Source organism: Phyllobates terribilis, unplaced genomic scaffold (assembly GCF_046119375.1).
Source record: "Phyllobates terribilis strain yellow unplaced genomic scaffold, ASM4611937v1 Scaffold_11__3_contigs__length_659146591, whole genome shotgun sequence".
NCBI classification, from domain to species: Eukaryota; Metazoa; Chordata; class Amphibia; order Anura; family Dendrobatidae; genus Phyllobates; species Phyllobates terribilis.
This window is the reverse complement of record NW_027362771.1, coordinates 298808309-298831154: the sequence shown is the minus strand read 5'-3', so window position 1 is coordinate 298831154 and position 22846 is coordinate 298808309. Positions and strand designations below refer to the sequence as shown.

At 37.9% G+C, this 22846-nt stretch overlaps 1 protein-coding gene across 1 annotated transcript in view; it reads left to right on the top strand.

The window, feature by feature from the left end:
• The window catches only part of PODXL (podocalyxin like), a 78430-nt gene extending 57035 nt beyond the window's left edge, over positions 1 to 21395 (top strand). The window contains exons 2-8 of the mRNA XM_073652479.1: positions 5825 to 6265; positions 7247 to 7506; positions 10979 to 11044; positions 13002 to 13158; positions 14053 to 14102; positions 15732 to 15893; positions 16833 to 21395. Of these exons, the coding sequence (XP_073508580.1) occupies positions 5825 to 6265; positions 7247 to 7506; positions 10979 to 11044; positions 13002 to 13158; positions 14053 to 14102; positions 15732 to 15893; positions 16833 to 17024 (1328 nt within the window). The 3' untranslated portion in view covers positions 17025 to 21395. The remainder of the gene's footprint in view (positions 1 to 5824; positions 6266 to 7246; positions 7507 to 10978; positions 11045 to 13001; positions 13159 to 14052; positions 14103 to 15731; positions 15894 to 16832) is intronic.
• Positions 21396 to 22846: the final 1451 nt, after the last annotated feature.

Genomic DNA, 22846 nt, shown 5'->3' with positions numbered 1-22846 from the left:
ACATGAAGCTTGGTCATCAAGCCTATAACTCATTGGCACTCCTAACCAGTCCCTCTTCTCATTCTAGTACACGCCTGTGGTGAGCCCCTCTTACACTGCAAAACCGCTTCTTTAAAACAGTGCTGAGGTTGTTGTAATCAAATTCCTTTTCACCTATTATTTTAACATTTAAAATCATACAGTGTTCTAATGCTGCCAGGCAAAAATTTACAAAATTGAACATGAGGTACTTATTTTAATGTTAAACTAAGAACCTCATGATCTGTTTTGTGAATTTCTGCCTATTGGCATTAGATCAACGTATGACTTTTGGATGTGCGGTCCTTGTCTTTTTTTTCTACAGTTCTAGCATATTTCATAGCCTGTCCCCTCTTTTTTTACTTGGACCAGCACTCCTCCTATTTGGCAAAGGCGTTTTTAATTAGCAGGAGACTGCAAGAGGGGTTCTATCTATTTTTGCTCTCAGTACACAGTCTGAGAGCTTGTGGAAGGTGGCTTTTTTGTTCCTTTCACATGGTGTTGGTGCTGTGTGGTGGCCATGGTTGCTGTGGTGTTGTGCCTGTGGAGCGGTGTGGCCTGGAGGTATGGGGACTCAGCCTTGCTGCATGGGTGCTGTGAGGCACCAGGTCGCTCGTCCTGCTAGTGTACTGTCGATGTGGCGGTGGTTGGTCCATGGTGGCTCACCTTTAAGGCTATAATAAATTAGGGACTCATTGAGAGGTTCGCCGTTACGTGGCAGTGGGTTTCATACAGTCTGATCAGAATGTTAAACTAAGAATCTCATGATCTGTTTTGTTAATTTTTGTCTAGCGGCATTAGATCAATGTATAATTTTTGGATGTGCAGTCCATTTCTTTTTTCTACAGTTCTAGCTTTTAACATTTACAGTTGGGGATTAAAAGGATACATAAATGTGCTTTAATAAAAAACACAGTTAACACAATGATATGCCATGATACCCCATTAAGTGCAGTGAACACTTCAGGCATAGAGGCACATCCAAACATGTGGCTGTGCCCAATACTGCACCTCAGCCCCATTCACCTGAACATGGGAAACCAAAGGCCATCATCATATTAAAAAAAAACTTTAATATGTAATAGTATAATGGTACCCAAGTGCATAGTTTTACATTTATATACATTAAACTCAATGTGGCTGTATTTCAACTGTGGTAGCCATAGTTCAGTGGTGAGCACTGTAGCCTTGCAGCACTGGGGATCCTGGGTTCAAATCCCACCACCTGCAAAGATTTGATATGTTCTTCTTGTATTTCCATGAGTTTCCTCCCATGCCTCAAAGACGACGACGTACTGATAGGGAATTTAGATTGTGAGGCCCAATGTGGACAGAGATGACAATGTCTATAAAGTGCTATTGAAGATGATAGTGCGATATAAGAAAAGCATAATAATAAAATAAATAAACCAAAACTCATGACGATGAAATGAGATAATAAGGGACAATCTGACAATCTAAATAATCTGCAGAAAAAGGTTATTTAATCTCAGGAACTACATTGATTGATAAGTATTAACCACTATGCGCATGTGTGTGTAACTGTACTTCCTGGGCTGGGGTGCTGTGTGTAGACGGGGCTCAAGAGCTGAGCTTCTTCACACATGTTAGATAATGGCTATATTTAATAGCTGGCATCTGTCTCTTGTGCCAAGTTCTGACCATGATTGTTAATCACTTAAATGCCGCTGTCAATCTCTGGCAGCAACATTTCAGTTGCATCACAAGCGGTGCATGCACCCCCTGGCGTCATCGCGGGGCTCCGATGATTTACTATGGCAGCCAGGATCCTGCTATATGCTGAACTTCAAGGGAGACCACGATTTACACTATATACTGCAACATAGTGGTATTGCAGTTTATAGTATAACCAATCAAATGATCGCAGATTCAGGGGAACTAACAAATAAAGTAAAAAAAATGTTTTTGAAAATGATACAAATTTGATTTTCCCCTATTAAAAATGAGCAAATTAAAAAAATAAACGTTTTGGTATCAGAAAAGTTCAATCTATCAAAATATGAAGCAAATTAACCTAAAACGCCATTTAACAGTCACCACACCTCTCTAAAAAATACAATAAAAAGCCATCAAAAGAAAAAAAAAACAATAAAAAAGTCACATGAACCCCAAAATAGTATCAATGAAAACATAAAATTGCAACGCAAAAAACAAGCCTTCGCACAGCTCCATTGATGGAAAAGTAAAAATGTTACGGATCTCAGAAAATAACCTCACAAACCCCCCAAATTTTATTTTCCAAACTTCTGGGTTTTTTTTTACACCATTTAAATAACCCCCCAAAAATATGCATGCTTGGTATTTCTGTAGTCATACTGACCTGAAGAATCATGCTACCAGGTCATTTTTACCATATAATGAACTCAGTCAAAATAAAAAACAAGAACTGTGGCGGAATTTTATATTTTTCACCATTTCACCTCTCTTTGATTTTTTTCCATTTTATTCAGTACATTGTATAGTAAAAATAAAGTGCCATTCAAAACTACAATACATCACACAAATAAAAAAAAGCCTACACCTGTGTGGATGGAAAAGTAAAATAGCTATGGCTCTTGGAAAAAGTGGAGGAAAAAATGAAAGTGCAAAAATGAAAAATTGTCCAGTCTTGGAAATTCACATTTCAGACAATTATGGCAAATCCCAAGAAATGGCAAAAATATCTGAAAGATGCAGGTCCTACCTCTCCTGACCTTTGTCACTGCGAAGAAATTACTGCACATGCAGGCTCTCTCCATTTTCATCAGCAATAAGGCAGAGTTGGGGGTAGGTAACATAGTAACATAGTAAGATAGTTTTTAAGGTTGAAGGAAGACTAAGTCCATCTAGTTCAACCCATAGCCTAACATGTTGTCCAAGAGGTGGGACCCGCATCTATGAGACTATCCGAGATGAAAATACCCTTTAAAAGCTTTCATGATCTCCATTGTTCTACATACTTCAGTAACATCTTAACTTTAAAGGATATTGTCCGTACACAATTGTATTAATTTTGTTGGGAAGCGCAACCTGGCCATTTGTGATTTTCCCATATTTCAAACTCTAGAAGAAAGTGAAATGTTTGCCAGCATTGTGCATAAAAATGTGTCTGCCTGCCTGTCTGAATGGGGTGTGTTCACATAATTTCCGTGCAACTTATTCTCATTTCCCCTTCAACTATTTATAGACTTCACTTACATAAATTACTCAAAATTGGCAATACAAATTTTCGAGTAATGATAAAAGCTGTTGATTAATTTTATGTTGATTAATGTGGTTATTATATACGTAAATGACTGTTATCTTATCTTTTGCTAATGGGCTTCATTTTTTTCAGGAAAGCCCTGACAATCTATTTATGAAGCTAATGTTTTCATATATTTTCATACAGCACTATAATCTGGATTACATAAAACAAACTGAAAAAAGACATATCATTTATTACTTAGGGTGGTTTTCCATTCATTTGTAGCTAAGTTTCAATTTTCCTATGCCTCAACCGACCACAACTGATGTCATAACGGCATCAGTTGTCATCATGCTTTTTTTTACTAGTTTCTACTGCAAAACTGGTAGGCCCCGATTCATTAAAGCTTTTACACCAGAAAACTAGTGTTAAAATCTTTGAAAAGAAGCTTTTGCGCAACACTTGTCTGGGCAAACATTTTATGACTTTTAGGCTATGTGCCCACGTAGCAGATTTGATGCAGAGTGTTTTTGCCTCTCTCTGGCAGAAAAAAACGCATGCAGATTTATATGCGCTTTTTCTGCCAGAGAGAAGTGTTTTTTCAGCGTTTTTACATGCGTTATTTCAAGCAGTTTTCCAAGCGATTTTAAGCATCACTTGGAAAAGTGCTTGACAAGTTGGTCACACAATATAAATCCATGCAACCGGCATGGATTTATAATGTGTGACCAACTGATGCTTTAAATGCAGCATCTATAGTAAAAAAAAAGAGAATTAAAACGTTAAAAATAAAAAAAAACCTGTATACTCACCTCTCCGGTCTCCTCCAGTTTGCTCCCGGCCGCATCCTCTCTCTTCGGCGTCCCGCAGTGTACTGTCAGGAACTGCGGTGACGTCATTTAGTCAGCTGATGGTCACGCGACCATCACCTGACCGCTGACGTCAGCGGTAGCGTGACCATCAGGTGACTAAATGACGTCACCGCAGGTCCTGACAGTACACCGTGGGACGCTAAGGAGAGAGGACGTGGCTGGGAGCAGACCGGGGGCCGCCGGAGAGGTGAATATACAGGTTTTGTTTATTTTAAACTTTTTTATTTCTTTTTTTCACCGCGTGGTAGCCGGGATGAAGATGAGTTATAGTCTCCTCTTCATCCCGGGTACCGCACGCACCGCGATTACGCTGCAAATTCGCGGCCATTGAATTTAATTGAAACGCAGCAAATCCACATATACCTGCGGGTTTGCTGCGTTTCAATGTTCCTCAATGGCTGCGAATTTGCAGCGTAATCGCGGTAGAAATGGTCATGCTGCATTTTGCAAAGCAATGCGAATTCGGCGCGCAAATTAGCGCATCATGTGCACAGCACATCCGAATTCACATTGCTTTGCATGGCAGACTGTTTTACAAGCGTTTTCGCGGCATTTTCGCAGCCGTAAAAGCGCCGCAAAAACGCTACGTGGTCACTTAACCTTAGTGTTTTCGTGCCATTTTCACACATCTCCAAAGAAGTGGGTGGAGATGAGGCGGGATGGAGGCATGGGTATTCTGGTTCGTCAAATTCATGATGAGCTGTGGCATATCCCACACCATAAATCTTATCCAGTCCCTGATTGGAGCAAGATTTGTGGTGATCCGCACATGCCGGCGCATGCCACTTTCTGCCTTTCCTGATTCATTAAGAGGCATGTGCCTTGCATTCCAACCTTGCCCCCTCATCATTACTGTCGTGAAAAATGTTAGTCTAGATTAATCGGGGCTGAAGTGTTCTCTAATATTTCTTCCTTAAAGGGAATCTGTTACCACATTTTTGCCATCTAATCTAAGAGCAGCATAACGTAGAGACAAAGACCCTGATTCCAGCGATGTATCACTTACTGGGCTGCTTAATGTACTTTTGACAAAATGAGTGTTTTATCAGCAGGAGATTATCACTAGAGGACTAGTAAACCTACTGCCCTGTAGTCCTCCATATTCACAAGCTCTGTATAACCCAGCCACCACCACTGATTTGTGTATACACTGTACATAGGCAGAAAGTTGCCAATCAGTGTTGTGCATGGGTTTACATAGAGCTCAACATTCAGATAACTGCTAGATCTGAAGCCGATCAATTGGAATTTATCAAATTGACAGCATGCAGCCCAGTAAGTGACAACATTGGAATCAGGGTCTCTGCCCCTACATCATGTGGGGTAGCAAAATCCTGGTGTCAGATTTCTTTTAATAGTCCGCTAAATAACTGATGTTTCAGATGGATGGGAAAAATCCCATAAAAAACAATAGGATCATTTCCAATGTTAGTTTCCCTCTGAAATTTCAGTGCACTCTGAAAGAAAAAAAAGCATATATTTTCATATAGCACTAAAAAAGAAGGATGGCTAGGTAAATAGAAGCAAGGCCTTTGACCCTCAATCTTTCCTACCATTGTCACCACATTTGCATGTTATTATGATAGCACTTGGAGTTGGGCAGAACTTTCCAGAAGGCTTCTGAAAAGATTATCTGCCATCTTCTAACTAGTTTCCAACAACTTTCTTTTCTTTAATGAATTTGAAAATATGTATTTAAGACATAAGAGACCTGAAAACTACATTTCATTTTGATTTTCTTTTTCAGGAATCAGGGCAGATTCAACAGCTAATCCAACAACTACACCAAAAGCAGTGACTCCATCTTCATCTCCACTTGCCTTAACTACTCAAGTGCCTACAATTACGAGCAAGATCAGCACTGTGACCCAACCCAAATCAGCAGTCCCCATTACTGCTGCTGCTACTCCAGCACCAACAACCCATACAACAAGTGTTTTACCCCAAATGTCTGTAGGAACTACTAAACCAAGTACCACAGCACTAAGTGGTTCACCAGGCACCACACAACCAGCATCTGTAAAGACGGATAAAACTACAGTTGGGACAACAAGTAGTAGTACGTCCACGCATGTCAGACCCACAAAGAATAGTACGCCAGCTGCAGCAAGTCCTAATGTCAACCCCACACAACCAACAAACCTGCCAAAAACATCTACAATAGTTTTAAAAAGCAGTACCTCCGAAGGTAAGCTATATTTTTAAGTTTACATTTAATTAAAAAAGCGTAATTGTGAAGTGTTGATTTTTTTTCTCATTACGCTGTTCCATTTTTTTTATATCGATAGATCAGGCGATTCTGAATGTGGCGATACCAAATATGTATTTTTGATTTTTTTTTTATTGTTTTATTTTGAATGGTATGAAGGGGTGATTTGAACGTTCATTTTTTTTAAATATTTTTAAAAACTTTTATTCTACTTTTTACTAGCTTCAAAAGTCTCCATGGGATCCTCTGAATGCCTGTGTTACACATAGCGAAGATTCGCAATGTTTTTATTTTTTGGTCGATGGGGTGCTATGGTAGCGTTGTAGTGACAAAAAAGCTCAATTTTGTCATGTTAATTTTTTTTTCTGTTTACGGTGCTTATCAATGGGGTTATTTAATTTTATATTTTGATGGATCAGACTTTTCACATGTATTTTTTGATATTTTAAATAGCTTTATTTTTAGTGAAAAGTGGAGTTATTTAAAAAAAATGTTTTTTTTTTTCATATATTTAATTTTTTTTCTTACTTTTTACTGTATTTGTTTGTCCCATTAGTGGACTAGAACCTGTGATCTTCAGATCACTTGTACTATATACAGCAATGCAACAGTATTGCTGCATCTAGTAAAAATCACACTCCACACCACAGGCTGGGTTTCAATGGAGTTTTGTGATGGCAGGCATGGAGATCTTCAGCAGACCCCCAGATACCATAGCAACCCATCGGCGTCGAGCAATGGGGGCAATGATAGGTACATAGAATGACGCTCCCCCAAACTGGTGCGTTGTTAATTATATCGCTGTTAGAAGCAGATCCTGGCAGTGACACGGTCATTATCTGACAGGTATGGTGAGGGCTCACCCGCTCCCATCTTGAGCATGCACGACATATTTCTGAAAATAATGAGTACTAATAAACTACAGAGCTACATTACATGTGCTTTTTTGGCTTTTCTCAGGCATATCAAAATCCAACGTTACGGAAAACGCAACGCAACCAGTTGTAACATCTCGTCCCTTTACATCAGGACACACCATTGATAAAAATGTTACAAACTACAGTAGCACGGTGGCATCATCCTTTGGTATGTCGTCATCTCCAATGACATTGTCTACAACTACAGCAGCAGTCACCAGTTCAGATTCTACCACAGGTTTAATAAAAGAGGAAGCACCAAAGATGATACCATCTGTGAACTATACTCAGGAGAATATTGAGGTACATACTGTTTGGAGTTGTGTATTAGAAACATTTTTACGTGAATATATAAACAGTAAATATACAGGGTGGTCCAAAAGTAGGTGGACAGAAAGTGTAATAAGGTTATGAAGGGGGAGATTTATCAAACATGGTGTAAAGTGAAACTGGCTCAGTTGCCCTTAGCAACCAATCAGATTCCACTTTTCATTCCTCACAGACTCTTTAGAAAATGAAAGGTGGAATCTGATTGGTTGCTAAGGGCAACTGAGCCAGTTTCACAGATCTAGTTTTCACAGATAGATCTCCCCCAAATCTGTTTTCTTTTCAGATAATTCAGATAACACATAATGGCAAATAATTTAAATACAGATCAAAGAAAATGGATTTTAACAGAGTATTGGAAATCTCAAAATGCTGAAACCGTTAGAGCAAATTGAGTTGAAACATTTGGTACTCAAGCCCCAAAGAGACAAACCATTTACCGCATTCGTGACAAATTCAATGCCACTGGCTCAATCCTTAATGCTCCAAAAACTGGTCGACCCAAAACAGTCTGTACAGAAGATAATAAACAACTTGTTGCTGAAACATTTGTTCAGAGTCCAAATAAGTCCACCAGAAGAGCCTCTTTGGAATTGGGAATTTCACGAGCTTCTATCATGCGAATCCTGAAATCTATTGGGTGGAAAGCTTATCGTCCATGTCTAATTCATGGCTTATTGGAGGATGATCCAGACTGGCGGCTGCAATTTAGTGAGATTATGCTTAACGAAATTGAAGAAAATCCAGTCATTTTAGATAACATTATGTGGAGTGATGAAGCTTCTTTCAAATGATCCGGCCATATTAACAGACATAATTGTATTTACTGGTATAATGAGAACATGCATTTAACATTAGAGCAACAACTAAATGAGCCTGGTGTCAATGTTTGGGGTGGTATTTCAAGTTTTGGTGTTTTAGGACCAATATTTTCTGATGGAACAGTCACAGGAGATAAGTATCTCGAAATTCTAATGAATTCAGTTGTTCCCCAGTTACAGCAACAGCCTAATTCAAATGACCTTTAACAAGATGGGGCCCTCCACATTATTCAAGAGTAGTCCGCGAGTATCTTGATGAAACATTTCCTAATAAATGGATTGGCCGAAGAGGCCCACTTGATTGGCCGGCACGTTCACCAGACTTGACCCCAATTGATTTTTTTCTTTTGGGGAGTACTCAAGGACTAAGTTTATAGTCGAAAACCAAAAAGTGTCAGTGATTTGAAAAATTACATAAGAGATGCATTTCAAGAAATTAATACCCAAAGAGACAAAAAAAGTTTGTCGAAGCGTAAGAGGCAGACTTCAAAGCTGTGCAAATTGTAATGGAAAACAGTTTGAGCACCTGCTTTGATAAAATGTAAGGGCTTTTGTATTATTGTTCAGAATAAAATTTAATTGTTAATGTTATGCTTGTGTTAGTAAATATAATTTTATATATAAATCAAAATAAATGTTATTATTTTCTGGCCACCTACTTTTGGACCACCCTGTATATATTCAGTACAAGAATGGTTATTTAACTGCATTTGTAAGCACATACTGTATAGCAGAAAAATGCTATAGATATATTTATAATACAGGTGCATCTCACAAAATTAGAATATCATCAAAAATTTAATTTATTTCAGTTCTTCAATACAAAAAGTGAAACGCATATTATATAGAGTCATTACAAATAGAGTGATCTATTTCAAGTGTTTATCTCTGTTAATGTTGATGATTATGGATTACAGACAATGAAAACACATACGTCATTTCTCAGTAAATTTGAATAATTAACAAAAAACACCTGCAAAGACTTCCTAAGCATTTAAAAAGGTCCCTTAGTCTGTTTCAGTAGGCTCCACAATCATGGGGAAGACTGCTGATTTGACATATGTCCAGAAGGCAGTCATTGACACACTCCAGAGTTCCAATTTTCATTTGGAAATCAAGGTCCCAGAGTCTGGAGGAAGAGTGGAGAGGCACACAATCCAAGCTGCTTGAGGTCTAGTGTGAAGTTTCCACAATCAGTGATGGTTTGGGGAGCCATGTCATCTGCTGGTGTAGGTCCACTGTGTTTTATCAAGACCAAAGTCAGCGCAGCGGACTACCAGGAAATTTTAGAGCACTTCATGCTTCCCTCTACCGACAAGCTTTTTGGAGATGGAAATTTCATTCTCCAGCAGGACTTGGCACCTGTCCACACTGCGAAAAGTACCAATACCCAGTTTAAAAACAACAGTATCACTGTGCTTGATTGGCCAGAAAACTTGCCTGACCTTAACCCCATAGAGAATCTATGGGGTATTGTCAAGAGGAAGATGAGAGATACCGGACCCAACAATGCAGACGAGCTGAAGGCTGATATCAAAGCAACCTGGGCTTCCATAACACCTCAGCAGTGCCACAGGCTGATCGCCTCCATGCCACGCCACATTGATGCAGTAATTGATGCAAAAGGAGCCCCGACCAAGTATTGAGTGCATTTACTGAACATACATTTCTACCTTGAAGCTCATCAAGAGAATGCCAAGAGTGTGCAAAGCAGTCATCAAAGCAAAAGGTGGCTACTTTGAAGAACCTAGAATATAAGACATATTTTCAGTTGTTTCACACTTTTTTGTTAAGTATATAATTCCACATGTGTTAATTCATAGTTTTGATGCCTTCAGTGTGAATGTACAATTTTCAAAGTCATGAAAATACAGAAAAATCTTTAAATAAGAAGGTGTGTCCAAACTTTTGGTCTGTACTGAATATATATTATTGTATTATGACAATATTTATAATACATTCAAGCATTCATATACAGTGGGGAAAATAAGTATTTGATACACTGCCGATTTTGCAAGTTTTCCCACCTACAAAGAATGGAGAGGGCTGTAATTTTTATCGTAGGTACACTTCAACTGTGAGACAGAGAATCTAAAAATAAAAAAAAGAAAATCACATTGTATGATTTTTACATAATTAATTTGCATTTTTTTGCATGAAATAAGTATTTGATACAATAGAAAAACAGAACTTAATATTTGGTACAGAAACATTTGTTTGCAATTACAGAGGTCAGACATTACTTGTAGTTCTTGACCAAGTTTGCACACACCACTCTTCCATGCAGATCTTCTCCAGATCTTTCATGTTTCGGGGCTGTCGCTCTCCATTCTTTGTAGGTGGGAAAACTTGCAAAATCGGCAGTGTATCAAATACTTATTTTCCCCACTGTAGTTGGCTCCATATTCACCACAATGTCATTCTTATTACACACCATAAAAGTCTATGGAGATTTTTTATACAGTAGATATTGATAACTGCCACCACTAAAGGATTTTTTTAGTTTGTAGGGTAAATTGAATGCATAGATTATTAACCAAAGAATGTGTTCCTGTATGGGCTCATTTTAGAAAATTATTTCCAATAAAACATACATTACCATTTATGTTATTTTTTTTATTCTGTAGGTCAGTTGCAAAAAAGAACATAGAGGATCTTTGGTGAAGATTAATATAAAATCCTCAAGAATTTGTGTAAGTACTGTGCTAAAACTGGAGAAAAAGCACACAATTCTCCATAATAATTATCTTTTCCACTACATACATCACAAGGAAATCGTTTTCTACTTATTAAATTATCACACTGCTTAAACTCTGTTCGCATTATATTGAGCCTCCTCCTGTTGGGGGTATGTGGAGGATTTCCCTACATTTTGTCACTCTACAAGGATACAGTGGTAGCGACCATAGACTCTCATGTGAAAACAAAATCTATTTTTTATGGTATACTTTTTTTTAATAAGATGCCTCCTTTAGAATAGCATAGAATATGAAAGAGAAAAATGGTCTGTTGATATCTGCCGCCATCTCTTGGCATCTGTCAAGTGAATAGAGCCCTGTAGATATGTCTGACGCATAAACTGACAGATTTCCTGGTCTGTGTACTAACGTATGGCTCTGCAGTGATGTGACCAGAGTGAGAAAGTGGCCACAAAAACATGAATTAAAAAATGTGTGTGAAAAACGACATCAACTTTCTTAGACCTCATTCACACATCAGTATTTTTGATCAGTATTTGTATGTCAAAATCAGGAGTGTCACCAAAACACAGAACAGGTGTCAATCTTTCAGTTATAGTTTTTGTCTTTAAGACCATGTCTCACACTTTGAGAGAAACAATCAGAGGAAAAGTATAATAGAAACATGTCACCACTTCTGGATTTATCACCCACTCCTGGTTTGGGCTTATAAATACTGAGTTAAAAAGTCACCAAATACTGAACGTGGCCTTAGTTCCACTTCTGGCTGCGGTATACAAACACTGATGCAAAAATATTGACATCTGAATGAGGCCTTAGTTTACTTTGTCAAGGGCAATACACTATTTTGTCTGTACATTTTCTCTTCGTGTAACGGAGCTATAGATCCATTTAATGTCATGTGTTTTACATCTTATTCTTGGTTTCCTTGGTGAGAACTGTTTGCTCCTTGCAGTAGTCCTTTATGATGAGTTGCTAAGAAAAGTTAAAAAAAAAGTTTTATAACTTCATTTCCTTGGGTACTTGTGTTCCTTCTGTGTATGATCAGATTTGGCACAATTAATAATTTTGAGAGACAAAAGTTTTAAACAGTTACCAAGGCTTCGTTCCCATGATGAGTTTTGCATTTTTTGCGGAAATACGCAGCGTGTAAAACTCACAAAAAACTCATTGTGGGAACGTAGCCTAATTTTTCTTAGCATATATAGATTTCATATTTGACATTGTTTCATTCATTTTGAGCTTCTATATGACCTACATCTAGGTATGGTTATATTTTATATAAGAGTCTAGAGTAGAGGATGTGTAAATAGTAAAATGTTTATTATTTTTATATAATTCAGCAACCAGTGATTAAGAAATATTATCAAATAAAATTAATCCCATGTTGGGTTAAAAAACTTTTTCAGGTAGTTAAGTATAGGTGCAGTAGTTGCAATTGCCAGACCCCAACTTAATTCTAAGAGTTTGGAATGGGTCCGCTGGAAAAAAATATATGAAAAATCACTCAAAAATTGCTTAAATTTTTTCTAATCATTTGTATTGTAAAACAATTTGCTGGCCATGTGTTCAGTCTTTTCAGCATTTTGCTTATGCCTCAGGTTTTGCTAAATGCAGTGTGGGAGAAAAGAATAGTGCATGTTGCCACTTTTTTCACACTGACACTTGGTTTGTGTGATGAAACCTTCGACCAAAGAGTCCGTACTGAATTACATTGGTCAGCGTGCCGTCCAGTGTTTACTCGGACAGCGCAAGTCAGTATATTACGCTCATCTGAACGAGCACCTAGACAAGTGCTAGCCATGCCCACTTTACAGATGAAAAAAAATAGTGTTGATGATGATGCACAGTTATTCTTTTAGATACTAAAAAATAATACATCTGTCTAAAAAGTAAATAATTATGGAAACCAGGCACAACGATCTTAGTAAATCTGCCTCTGTGTTTTCAGGGGGAAAGTGCCAATAAAGATGAAGAGGATGCAAAGGAAATACTGAAGCATATCTGTACAGCTTTAAAACCTGGATATCAGCCAAACAAGGATAAATGCCATATTGATCTGGGTGAAACTCCTGATAAGCTGGTGATTGTCAACGCCTATGTGCAAAGTGAGTGTGACAAATGTAATAAAGTTCTTTGCAGGCTATGTGTATAGTAATATTTAGACAGTTTTGGAGTTATTTGATTATAAAGTTATTTCCAGGATTATGAGATGCATAAAAGAAAAATTAGATGAGATTAAAAATGTGAAGTGTCTAGTTCTTTTTCCTGAAAAACAAGCAACCACCAAAACTGAATTCATTTGGAAAAATAGCAAGTGACTAGACATGCAGTAGTCTTTATTTATTTTAGATGCTCTGACCTGAGTAATTTCCAACTCTGCAGTTAAAGGTGCTGTCTGGGGACTTTTTTTTCTTTTTTTACTATGGCCTAAGAACTGACAGGCACGTGCCCGTTCTACCTGATGCCAGCTCAGAGTGGTCACGGACTGCTCCTGCCAGCAGCTCTTCCTTTTCCGATCTGCTCTGTGAAAGGTGCATGACTATCGACATCATGCTGATTGACAGCTGGCTCCCCGTAATTATGCAGCAGGGAGCCAACAATCAATCAGCATGACATCGGCAGTCACGCCTAGTCAACAGAGCAGAGCGAAAGAGAAGGTGCTGCTCTGTCGACGTGATGTTAGCGGAAGCAGGGGAATCACCAGCTGGAGTGGTCTTGGTGCAGTAAGCCAGTTTTACTCCACTTTTAAAAATCAACCCGTACTGGTGAAATTCCATTAAGTAAGGACACAAATTGTTCAATAAATATGTCACACAGGGGAGTAAAATGTGGCAAAAAAAGATACCAGTATAGTAATAATTATGGGACAATGTTTTTACATTTTTAATGTTTTTGGCAGATTACTGGAAATATTGTGTCCTACAGTTCTTTATAAATATACGCTATGTGATGGATCCTGGCTCATAAAGAAACTTATAACTAACCTTTGTTTTTTTAAGGTTCCTTACAACCAGATGACTTGTATGCCTCGTTAAAGCACATAAAAAAGGTAAATTGTTTCCTAAACTTCCCCAGTTAACAGTATAAATGAGAATGTGAGTGTCGTGGGCGAGCTTCATCGGAACATATATCAATGGAAGGTGGCTGGAATCTGATTGGTTACTTTGGTTAAATCACCCTCTTCTTCCATGATGCTCATGCCTTAAGCTAGGGTCACACTATTTTCTCTCATCTGAGAGAATCGGGTCGATTATGCAAATCTCACTCTAATCAAACTCGGATCAGAGTGTGATCATAGTGTGATCTGATTTTCTTAGATGAGGAGAAGATGGGGAGAAAAAAATCTCCATTCTGTCAGTCTGTGACGATTGGACTGTACTCAGATGTCATCCGAGAGCAGTCCGATGTTTTCTTCGGACTCATTGACTTGCATGGTCAAGTGCGATCTGATAATCAGATCCAATTCGGGCATGCTGTGATTTTTTTCCTTGGACCGGCTCGGTCAAAGGAAAATATTGGACATCTGCCCAGCCCCATAGACTTACATTGGTCCGAGTGAAATCCGGTGTTTTGTTGCAACACACTCGGACTGAAAATACATTCATGTGTACGAGCTTTTACTCTTATGTAGTATCTCTAATATATGCCATTATTTGGGATTAAAATATTAATTCATTGCAGACTTGGCCATTTTTAGCGTTTCTTTCCTCCCCCGCCTTCCAAAAGCCAGAACTGTTTTTATTTTTCCATCAAAATAAATGTATGGGAGCTTTTTCTTGTATGATGACTTAGTTTTAAATGGCACCATTCATTTTACCATATAATGTACTATAAAACAGGAAAAAAAATCTAAGTGGGATGGATTTAGAGAAAAAAACAGCAATGCTGCAGTTGTTTTAAGGGGTTTGCTTTTACAACATTCACTTTGTGGCAAAAATGTCCTGGTTATTTTAATCTATGGGTCAGAATGGTTATGAAGATACCAAATTTATAAAGGTTTTTTTTAGTACTTGCTTCAGTAACCATTTTCTGTTAGCCATAACTTACTTTATTTTTTAATTCATAGATTTCCCTAATTCCATTTTGGGAAAAGGTGGAAAATGTCAGCTTATATTTTGGGGGAGTTTATATTTGTAAAAAATATTTCTTACATTTATTTTATGGGTCTCGAACCTGTGATGACTTGATCGTAAGTACAGTATTGCAGTATTACGGTTTATTGTATAATTACTCATCTTTTAGGAAGCCCAGCCACAAGCTGGACTTTATAGGTGTACAAACATGGCAATCACAGCCACCTTCAGTAGGCCCTCAGCTGCCAAGACAATTCATCGGCACCACAATCGTGGGGGTGTTGGAAGCTAATCCACTCTTCCTTAGCTCCTCATCTTGCTTCAATCAAAGCGGTTCCTTATGGGCGTCAACTATATAACACAGCCAACACTTACGCTGTATGGAGTGGTCTCAACTACTTAGTCATTTGTGGGTTTGAGATGGAGAACATGAGTGATGAGAATCTCTGTAATGTACAGCAGAATATGTTGGCGCTAAACAGGAAATAAATGGCATCATATGTATCAGTAGATACTGCATTATCAGTATGTATTATGTACGGTGCATATTTGTTGCTTTCTGTCATCGTCTTTGGTAATTAATATCTTTTTTTCTGAATATTCAGGATAGTTCCAATTTGTTTCAATTTGATGAATCAAAATTTGAAGAAGAAGATGTAGTGAGCATTCCCCTGATCAGCGCAATAGTCTCCCTGGCAGTGGCTCTACTGATCATTGCAGCTATTTATGGGTGTTGGCATCAAAGACAATCCCGCAAAAGAGAGCAGGTAAGTCTGCCTGAAGTACTAAAAGTGTAGTTAAGATGTACTATATGTGTTTAAGTCCGCTACGTGCCCAACTGAGTTCTGTGTTGATTGATTTCATAAGGCTATATTCACACAGTGTTACTAGAGTATGTTCAGGGATTCTGCTAAAATTGGGATTCTGATGAAGTCCAGATGGGGTCAAAGACTTCAATGACACCAACGGAGTTCAAGAGAGTTGTTTTTTAAGTTTCAGATAACCACAGAAACATAGTCTGCTACATTTCTGTGCCCATCTGAAATGACAGACACTTAAATTCAAGTAGAATTCTCCAATAACATTGTAAAAATTAGGTTAATGCAGATATTGGCAGTATTTCCCATCCATTAAAGGAGTTTTCCACAGTATCTTTATCTTAACAAATATGCTGGGAACATGATTTTGTGTGAAAATACATAAGTATTCCAGGTTCAAATTTATAATCTAGAACGAAATGGACATAATCGACCTCACTATGACAAGTTCAAAGCTGCAATCTGGGAATAAAGGTACATATTTTACCTCACTATGACTTTAAAAGGGTTGTCCACTACTTTTTATTATTTTGAAAATGGGATAAGGTGGTTTAAAAGAAAAAAACAAAACGATATGTCTACCAAATCCCCTTCTCCTCCCTTCCTCTTCTGACACGGACTACAACAGCCAATCAGTGACTGCTGATTAGCTGCAGTGGTCAAATGATGTCACTCAATGGAAGAGGAAGTGAGGAGGAGGGGCAGAAATTCCAAGGAACAGTTTCAGAAGGTGAGTATACAATTTTTTTATTTTTTTTATTTTAGGACCTCCTTGCTGTTAAATGTGGTTTGTACAAATGCTTGAAGTATTAATAAAAATATTAAAGAATTAAGGACGAAAAATAACATGTTGTACATACATTCTCATTGTGTTTTTTTTTTTTATAGAGACTCACTGAAGAGCTGCAGACTATGGAAAATGGTTATCATGACAATCCAACCCTTGAAGTGATGGAGACCTCTCCTGAGATGCAGGAGAAAAAAGGTGGCCCTAATGGAGAGCTTGGAGATAGCTGGATTGTTCCACTTGACAACTTGACCAGGGAAGATTTAGATGAAGAGGAGGACACCCACTTATAAAGCAAATGAAAGCCAATAAAACTAAAAAGCAAAATCAGTAATACAAAGTGCATTAGTCAACAAAAGAAGCTATACACTCATTGAAGGTGCCATGCAGAAAAGGCAATTCCTGCCTCCAGCTACGTCACATACATAACCAAAGGTTTGGTATATGTCAATCAATGAAATTTGAAGCTTGATCTTCGACTACAGAAGAAAATAGATCTTCAGAATTACTGCTGACAGCACAACTAGAAAGCATTTGTCACAAGGTTTTGACCAGCTATAATTTGGGCTTTAGCACAGTATTCTTTAAGTCGGCACTTCTCAAACTTCTAGTGGGACCAAGCCTAACAGACCAAGGTGATTCCTGGGCTTCACCATCTCTTGAGAAAGTCTGGCCAAAATTAAGACTATCAGTTTACTTTCAATTATGACCTAAATTCTCTATAACATTAAAAAAAAATAGGTAATTATGTTACTAAATTGGCGATTGGTGCAGCTGCTGAAAAAACTGCAGATTTTTGCCACTTCTGTATAAAGTGACTCTACCAACAAGTTTGAGATGGATGCACTGCTTTAAGCAATAAGGTGACATTTATTTGATGCATTTATTAACCGGGGTCAGTGAGTTACTGGATTTAGCTCAATGAATTTGCTGATTTTTTCATAAGAGTATACTGTACTAGAGTGTTACTTTTTAAGGGATAAACCAATAGAATGTGAATATGGGTGTACATATAATGTTATAAAACCATTTTCTTCCTCTGTTTTCATGTATACGTGTCTATTGTCCACGAGAACAGTGATAGAAAAAGTGTTAGCTAGAATGGTTCGGAACTCATAACGTGTCAATCACAACATAATACATTACTAACTGCACATATTAGTAGGTAAGTCATTGACAAACTAGAAACTTCGCTCACTGGTCAAGTATTATACTACAAAAATTGAATTTATCGTTTTTATACAGGAAATTATTTCTTTTGTAATTAGTAAAGATTTGTAGAAGGCTAAAAATGGTGGAAGATCTGTCTTAAAGGGGTTTTCCAGAAGGAGCCACGTTCTTGCACAAATGGTGTTACCTGTGTCCACAGGTTCGGTGTGGTATTGTATTTTAGCAGATTTACTTCAGTGGAGCTATGTTGCGATACCACACGCAACCTGTGGGCATGAGTGGCACTGTTTTGGAAAGAAGCAGCCATGTTCTTCTAAACCTGGACAACTTCTTTAAGAACTATTGTACGTTTCACTAGAATCTTATATACAATGCTGTGCCTCAGCTTCTTTTATAATGGACCAAATCTTGACCAAACTTGAAAAAAATGTTGTTGTTTTTTTTTTTTTTAAACTATGCCTTTAACTAGAGAATGTTCAGGACGTCCTTAGCTTTCAGAAGAGTAAGAATGAAACAAACAGCCAAAAAAAGACCCAGCCTGAATAAAATAGTGCTGCGATGTTGAGACAAGAAGTAGCGAAAACAAGACTGTTTATTAGGGGCGGAATAATTTTATGATTGGCCGTGGAGCACTATCCATGAAGTGCAAACTTTGCCTTATGTAGCTACAATCTGTGTCTGCAGGGGGCAGCATTATGAAATATATACCTCTATAAACCATCCTGCACCCAGCACTTAGCCCAGTCCAAGGGGAGGGAGGGATGTAGGAAAAAGGGTAGCAGAACCCCTAATATTTGATATACAAGGGTTTCCATTAAGGACACAGCTTATCAGACCAGAGTGGATAGAATATGCAACATCTCTAAGCAAGCATTATTAAAGCTGTCCAGCTCAATAGGTTCAAATTCCTGTTATTTGTTGTTCTAGTGAATTGTGATACTTCATTTTATATCTATTTATTCTAATTCTAGTAAAGGATTATCTTTCCTGGTTCTAAACTATATTATAGCTGCAGATATTCAGCCATTTCTATCATATAGAAACACTGCAGCATTTTATCGACTTTACGAACATCCAAAACAAAACTTGTCTCAAGGTCCATTGGCAGCACAATTAATGCAGGACGGTGATCATTCGCATTAGTTTTCTAGGTCGCATTTCAAGATTTCCTCTATGAGCACTGGCAGAGTGTTCTAGTGAGCACAATGCATAAAAATGGCATTTCCCCAAAACTGTTACTACGGTCCTGTCATCTCTTCACTAGGAAAATAGTATGTTTGTGTCAGCAGGTTTTCACTATGTAATCTTAGAGCAGCATAATATAGGGGCAGAGACCCTGATTTCAGCAATGTGCTACTTACTGAACTGCTTGTTTCAGTTTCAATAAAATCAGTGTTTTATCAGCAGGAGATTATCACTAGAGGACTAGTTGTCACCTGCCATGTAGTCCTCCTACTCTGTGTAACACTACCCATTGATTGGCAGATTTCTGTAAATACTGTGCATAATTAGAAAATTGCCAATCAGTGGTGGGGGCGAGGTTATACAGAGCTCAGCATTCAGAGAACTGCTAGATCTGCAGCAGATAAACCTGTGATTTTATCAAAACTTCACCAAGCAGTCCAGTAAGGGACACATCACTGGAATCAGGGTTTTTGCCCCTATATTATTTTGCAATCAGATTACATAGCAAAAACTTGCTGACAGATTACCTTTAAGGGGACAATTCTGCCAAACAATGGCTATCACATTTTTGCTTGTACAGACCAAATCCCTTAGACAATGACCGCATTAAACGACGCTTTACTTTGAACATAGTGAGGTATTTATATAAATTAGGAGATTTCGTATAGTGTCAGCCGGAGCTGCGATCACTACTGTATTCTTTATAGGTTTGACACTTGACAGGTTGACAATGATATATGCAGACTATATCAGCTAATGAAGAATGCAACTCAGTACAGCCTCAAACAGTTCATTTCATACATAATAACATATCCTTTATACTTAATTCCCAAACGGTCATTTTGTGGTAACTTGCACATTTCCAATATTGACCTTTCTTGAAGAGAGCAGGAAGGGGGGAGAGGTCATGGTTAACAAGATGCGACTGGTTAAATCTGCACTGTAAATAATGACTTTTTATATTATAGGCTCATTTAAAAATGTGAAACATTTATTGGCAAGGAGAATGCAGAAGCAGTTATGTGCCATTTTGTATATACTCTATACCAGTGTTTCGCAAACTACAGTCCTCAGGGCCCCACGACAGACGAGATTTTTAGGATTTCCTTAGTATTGCACAGGTGAGAGTATCACCGTCAATTTTTGATGCCTTGATAACTATTCCATCAACTGTGCAATACTAAGGAATCCTGAAAACATGATCTATTGGTTGGCAGTGAGGACTGGAGTTTGGGAAACTCTGCTCTATTCTACCAGAATTGCGTCCGCTACAAGTAGGAGTGTTGGGAAGCTAGAAAAGTGAAGCTCCGTAGGCAGGTTACAGTGCCAAGGGCAACCATTGTGAATTTGCTTACCTCACTGGAGTTCTATGGCTTCTCAGTAATGCTAGTTACCAATAGGGGCAATTCAGCTTGTGAAAATATATTCGGCATTCATTGCACTCCCTTTTATATCCCCAAAAGGTCATACAAGAACACATTTTTAGAAAAAAAGGATAGTGGCATTTCACTGAAACATTTTAAAACAGCACTGATTTTGTTTCTCACTTACAAAAAAACAGATGAAGAATATATTTGGGTAATAGTCCACAGTACAGTGATAAGTATTTCTTTTAGGATTGCTTATCACTATAGGCAAGACTTACCAGGTGAAGAATGGGTTTTATATGTAAATGAGAAATGACTGGATCTTCCTCACCGCATATTTTTTTTATGTATAAAACTGTTGCCAAGTATTTAAATGCTGAAAACCGTATCTATAGCAAGAGTTAGTAATATCTGTGTGAAAGAAATTCACTTTGCACTGTCAGTATTACCAGTACAGTATTTGGTCAAAGGGAAGAATTGCTCCATGACTAAAATATTGAAGACAATTATGTCTTATGTATTTTTTTTTTTATTTTTAGATAATGAATGGCGATGAGTGAACGTGCTCAGATAACGTGTCATCCGAGCATGCTCGGGTGTTATCACAGTATCTTGGGCGTGCTCTGATAATATGTTTTGCGGCGGTAGACAACTGCAACACATGCAGGGATTGCCTAACAAACAGGCAATCCCCGCATGTGTTGCGGGCTGTATACCGCCACAAAACATGCAGCCGCAGGTGCTCAAACATAATATCAGAGCACGCTTAAGATACTCGGATAACATCCGAACACGTTCGCTCATCACTAATAATGAATGTTTTATAATAGGAACAGGGGTCTGTTACACACTGGAAGTGACTGAACTGGAAAGTTATACTAGTTTCCTCTAAATTTATATATTGAAAGCTATGAATATGTATAATAAAACTTTGTTCCACAAGGTTGTGCTGTTGGGTTCTTTTTTTAACCAGAAGGAAAAAGTTACCATTGTAAAACATTATTTACCACCTAGTACACACTAAATAACTTATTGCATGCACCACTTTAACCCCTTCACGAATGCCAACTGTAAAGAAACGTCGGCGATTGCTGGGCTATATGTAGCGCCGATGTTTGTCAAAGGTTGGCAGTCTTGCAGAGATCAGGACCTCCAAATACCTGCAAGCACCGGGATTCTGGTGCAGAATGCTGGCTGTGACCCCTGACCTCATTGAGGCCTGATTGGTTCTGGTCCTGATGACGTCACCGTCATGCTAACCAATGACAGCAATCACTGGGAAAGTTTGTTGTAGTAACAAACTTTCTCAGGCGATTTGCGTCATATAAAACATTGTTTCTCCTCTGATCTGTCAGTGAGCGATGAAATGAGAAACGGTGTGACAAGTGCTGCTGACAAGAGCGGTGTCATATTGTAAAAAACACACACACACACACATCAATAGATTCCCCCTTTTCCCAGTTAGTCCCATCAGCTTATTAGTTAGATTACAGGGTTAGATAGGGTAGGTGTTTGGTATAGTATAAGTTGACTAGGTAAATTAAATTATTCATAATTATTTATATTCTTAAAATTAAAATAATTTGGTATGGTTGATCGCAATTGTTTTACCGATCAGTTATTAGTAGTTCCATAAATTCTTTGATTAATCAGTTAGGTTAATCAATTTGTTATATTAGTTGCGTTAATCAATTTGTTCATCTTCATACTAATACACACATACAATTACTATATACACAATTTGATAGGAACATATTTTCTATTAAATAATACTGTAAAGTGTACATTTATATGTAAATATAAAAAGTAATAAAATAGCACATCAGTCTTATACTGCAGAGGAGGCATATGCCCTCCTATGTTCTGACAGTGAAGAAAGTGTAATGTCAAATCGCGATGATGATTTTGAGAGCTTTAGTTGCAGCGACAGTACTAGCTCAGAAATGAGCAGTCATTGTGGTCTCAAAAAGGACAAGGACAAGTACAAGAGAGGCAAATAGCCTTACTGGAGAAACAATGCTTAGTACAAGCGATGTCCTTAGTGCTAGTGGATTGGCGCATGCCAATGTACAAGGGGCTTTGCATTTCCCAGATGTGAGGTTTGGGATTTGGCTACTCCATTTATACCTGATTTTAATGCCATTCTTTGTATAAATGTGGAAGTGGAAGATTTTAGGCCAGTTAATTTTTTTTTTCATTTATGACAGATTGGAGGACAATATGCTCTAGCAAACTAACAAATTTATATGCTTCCCAATTCATTAGTCAAAATCCACGATCCTGTTAAGCTAGGTCAAATTTATGGACGCCAACTAATCTTCCTGAAATTAAATTTTTTTTAGGACTTATAGTTGCCATGGGGCTTGTTAAAAAAACAAATATTCAGTCTTACT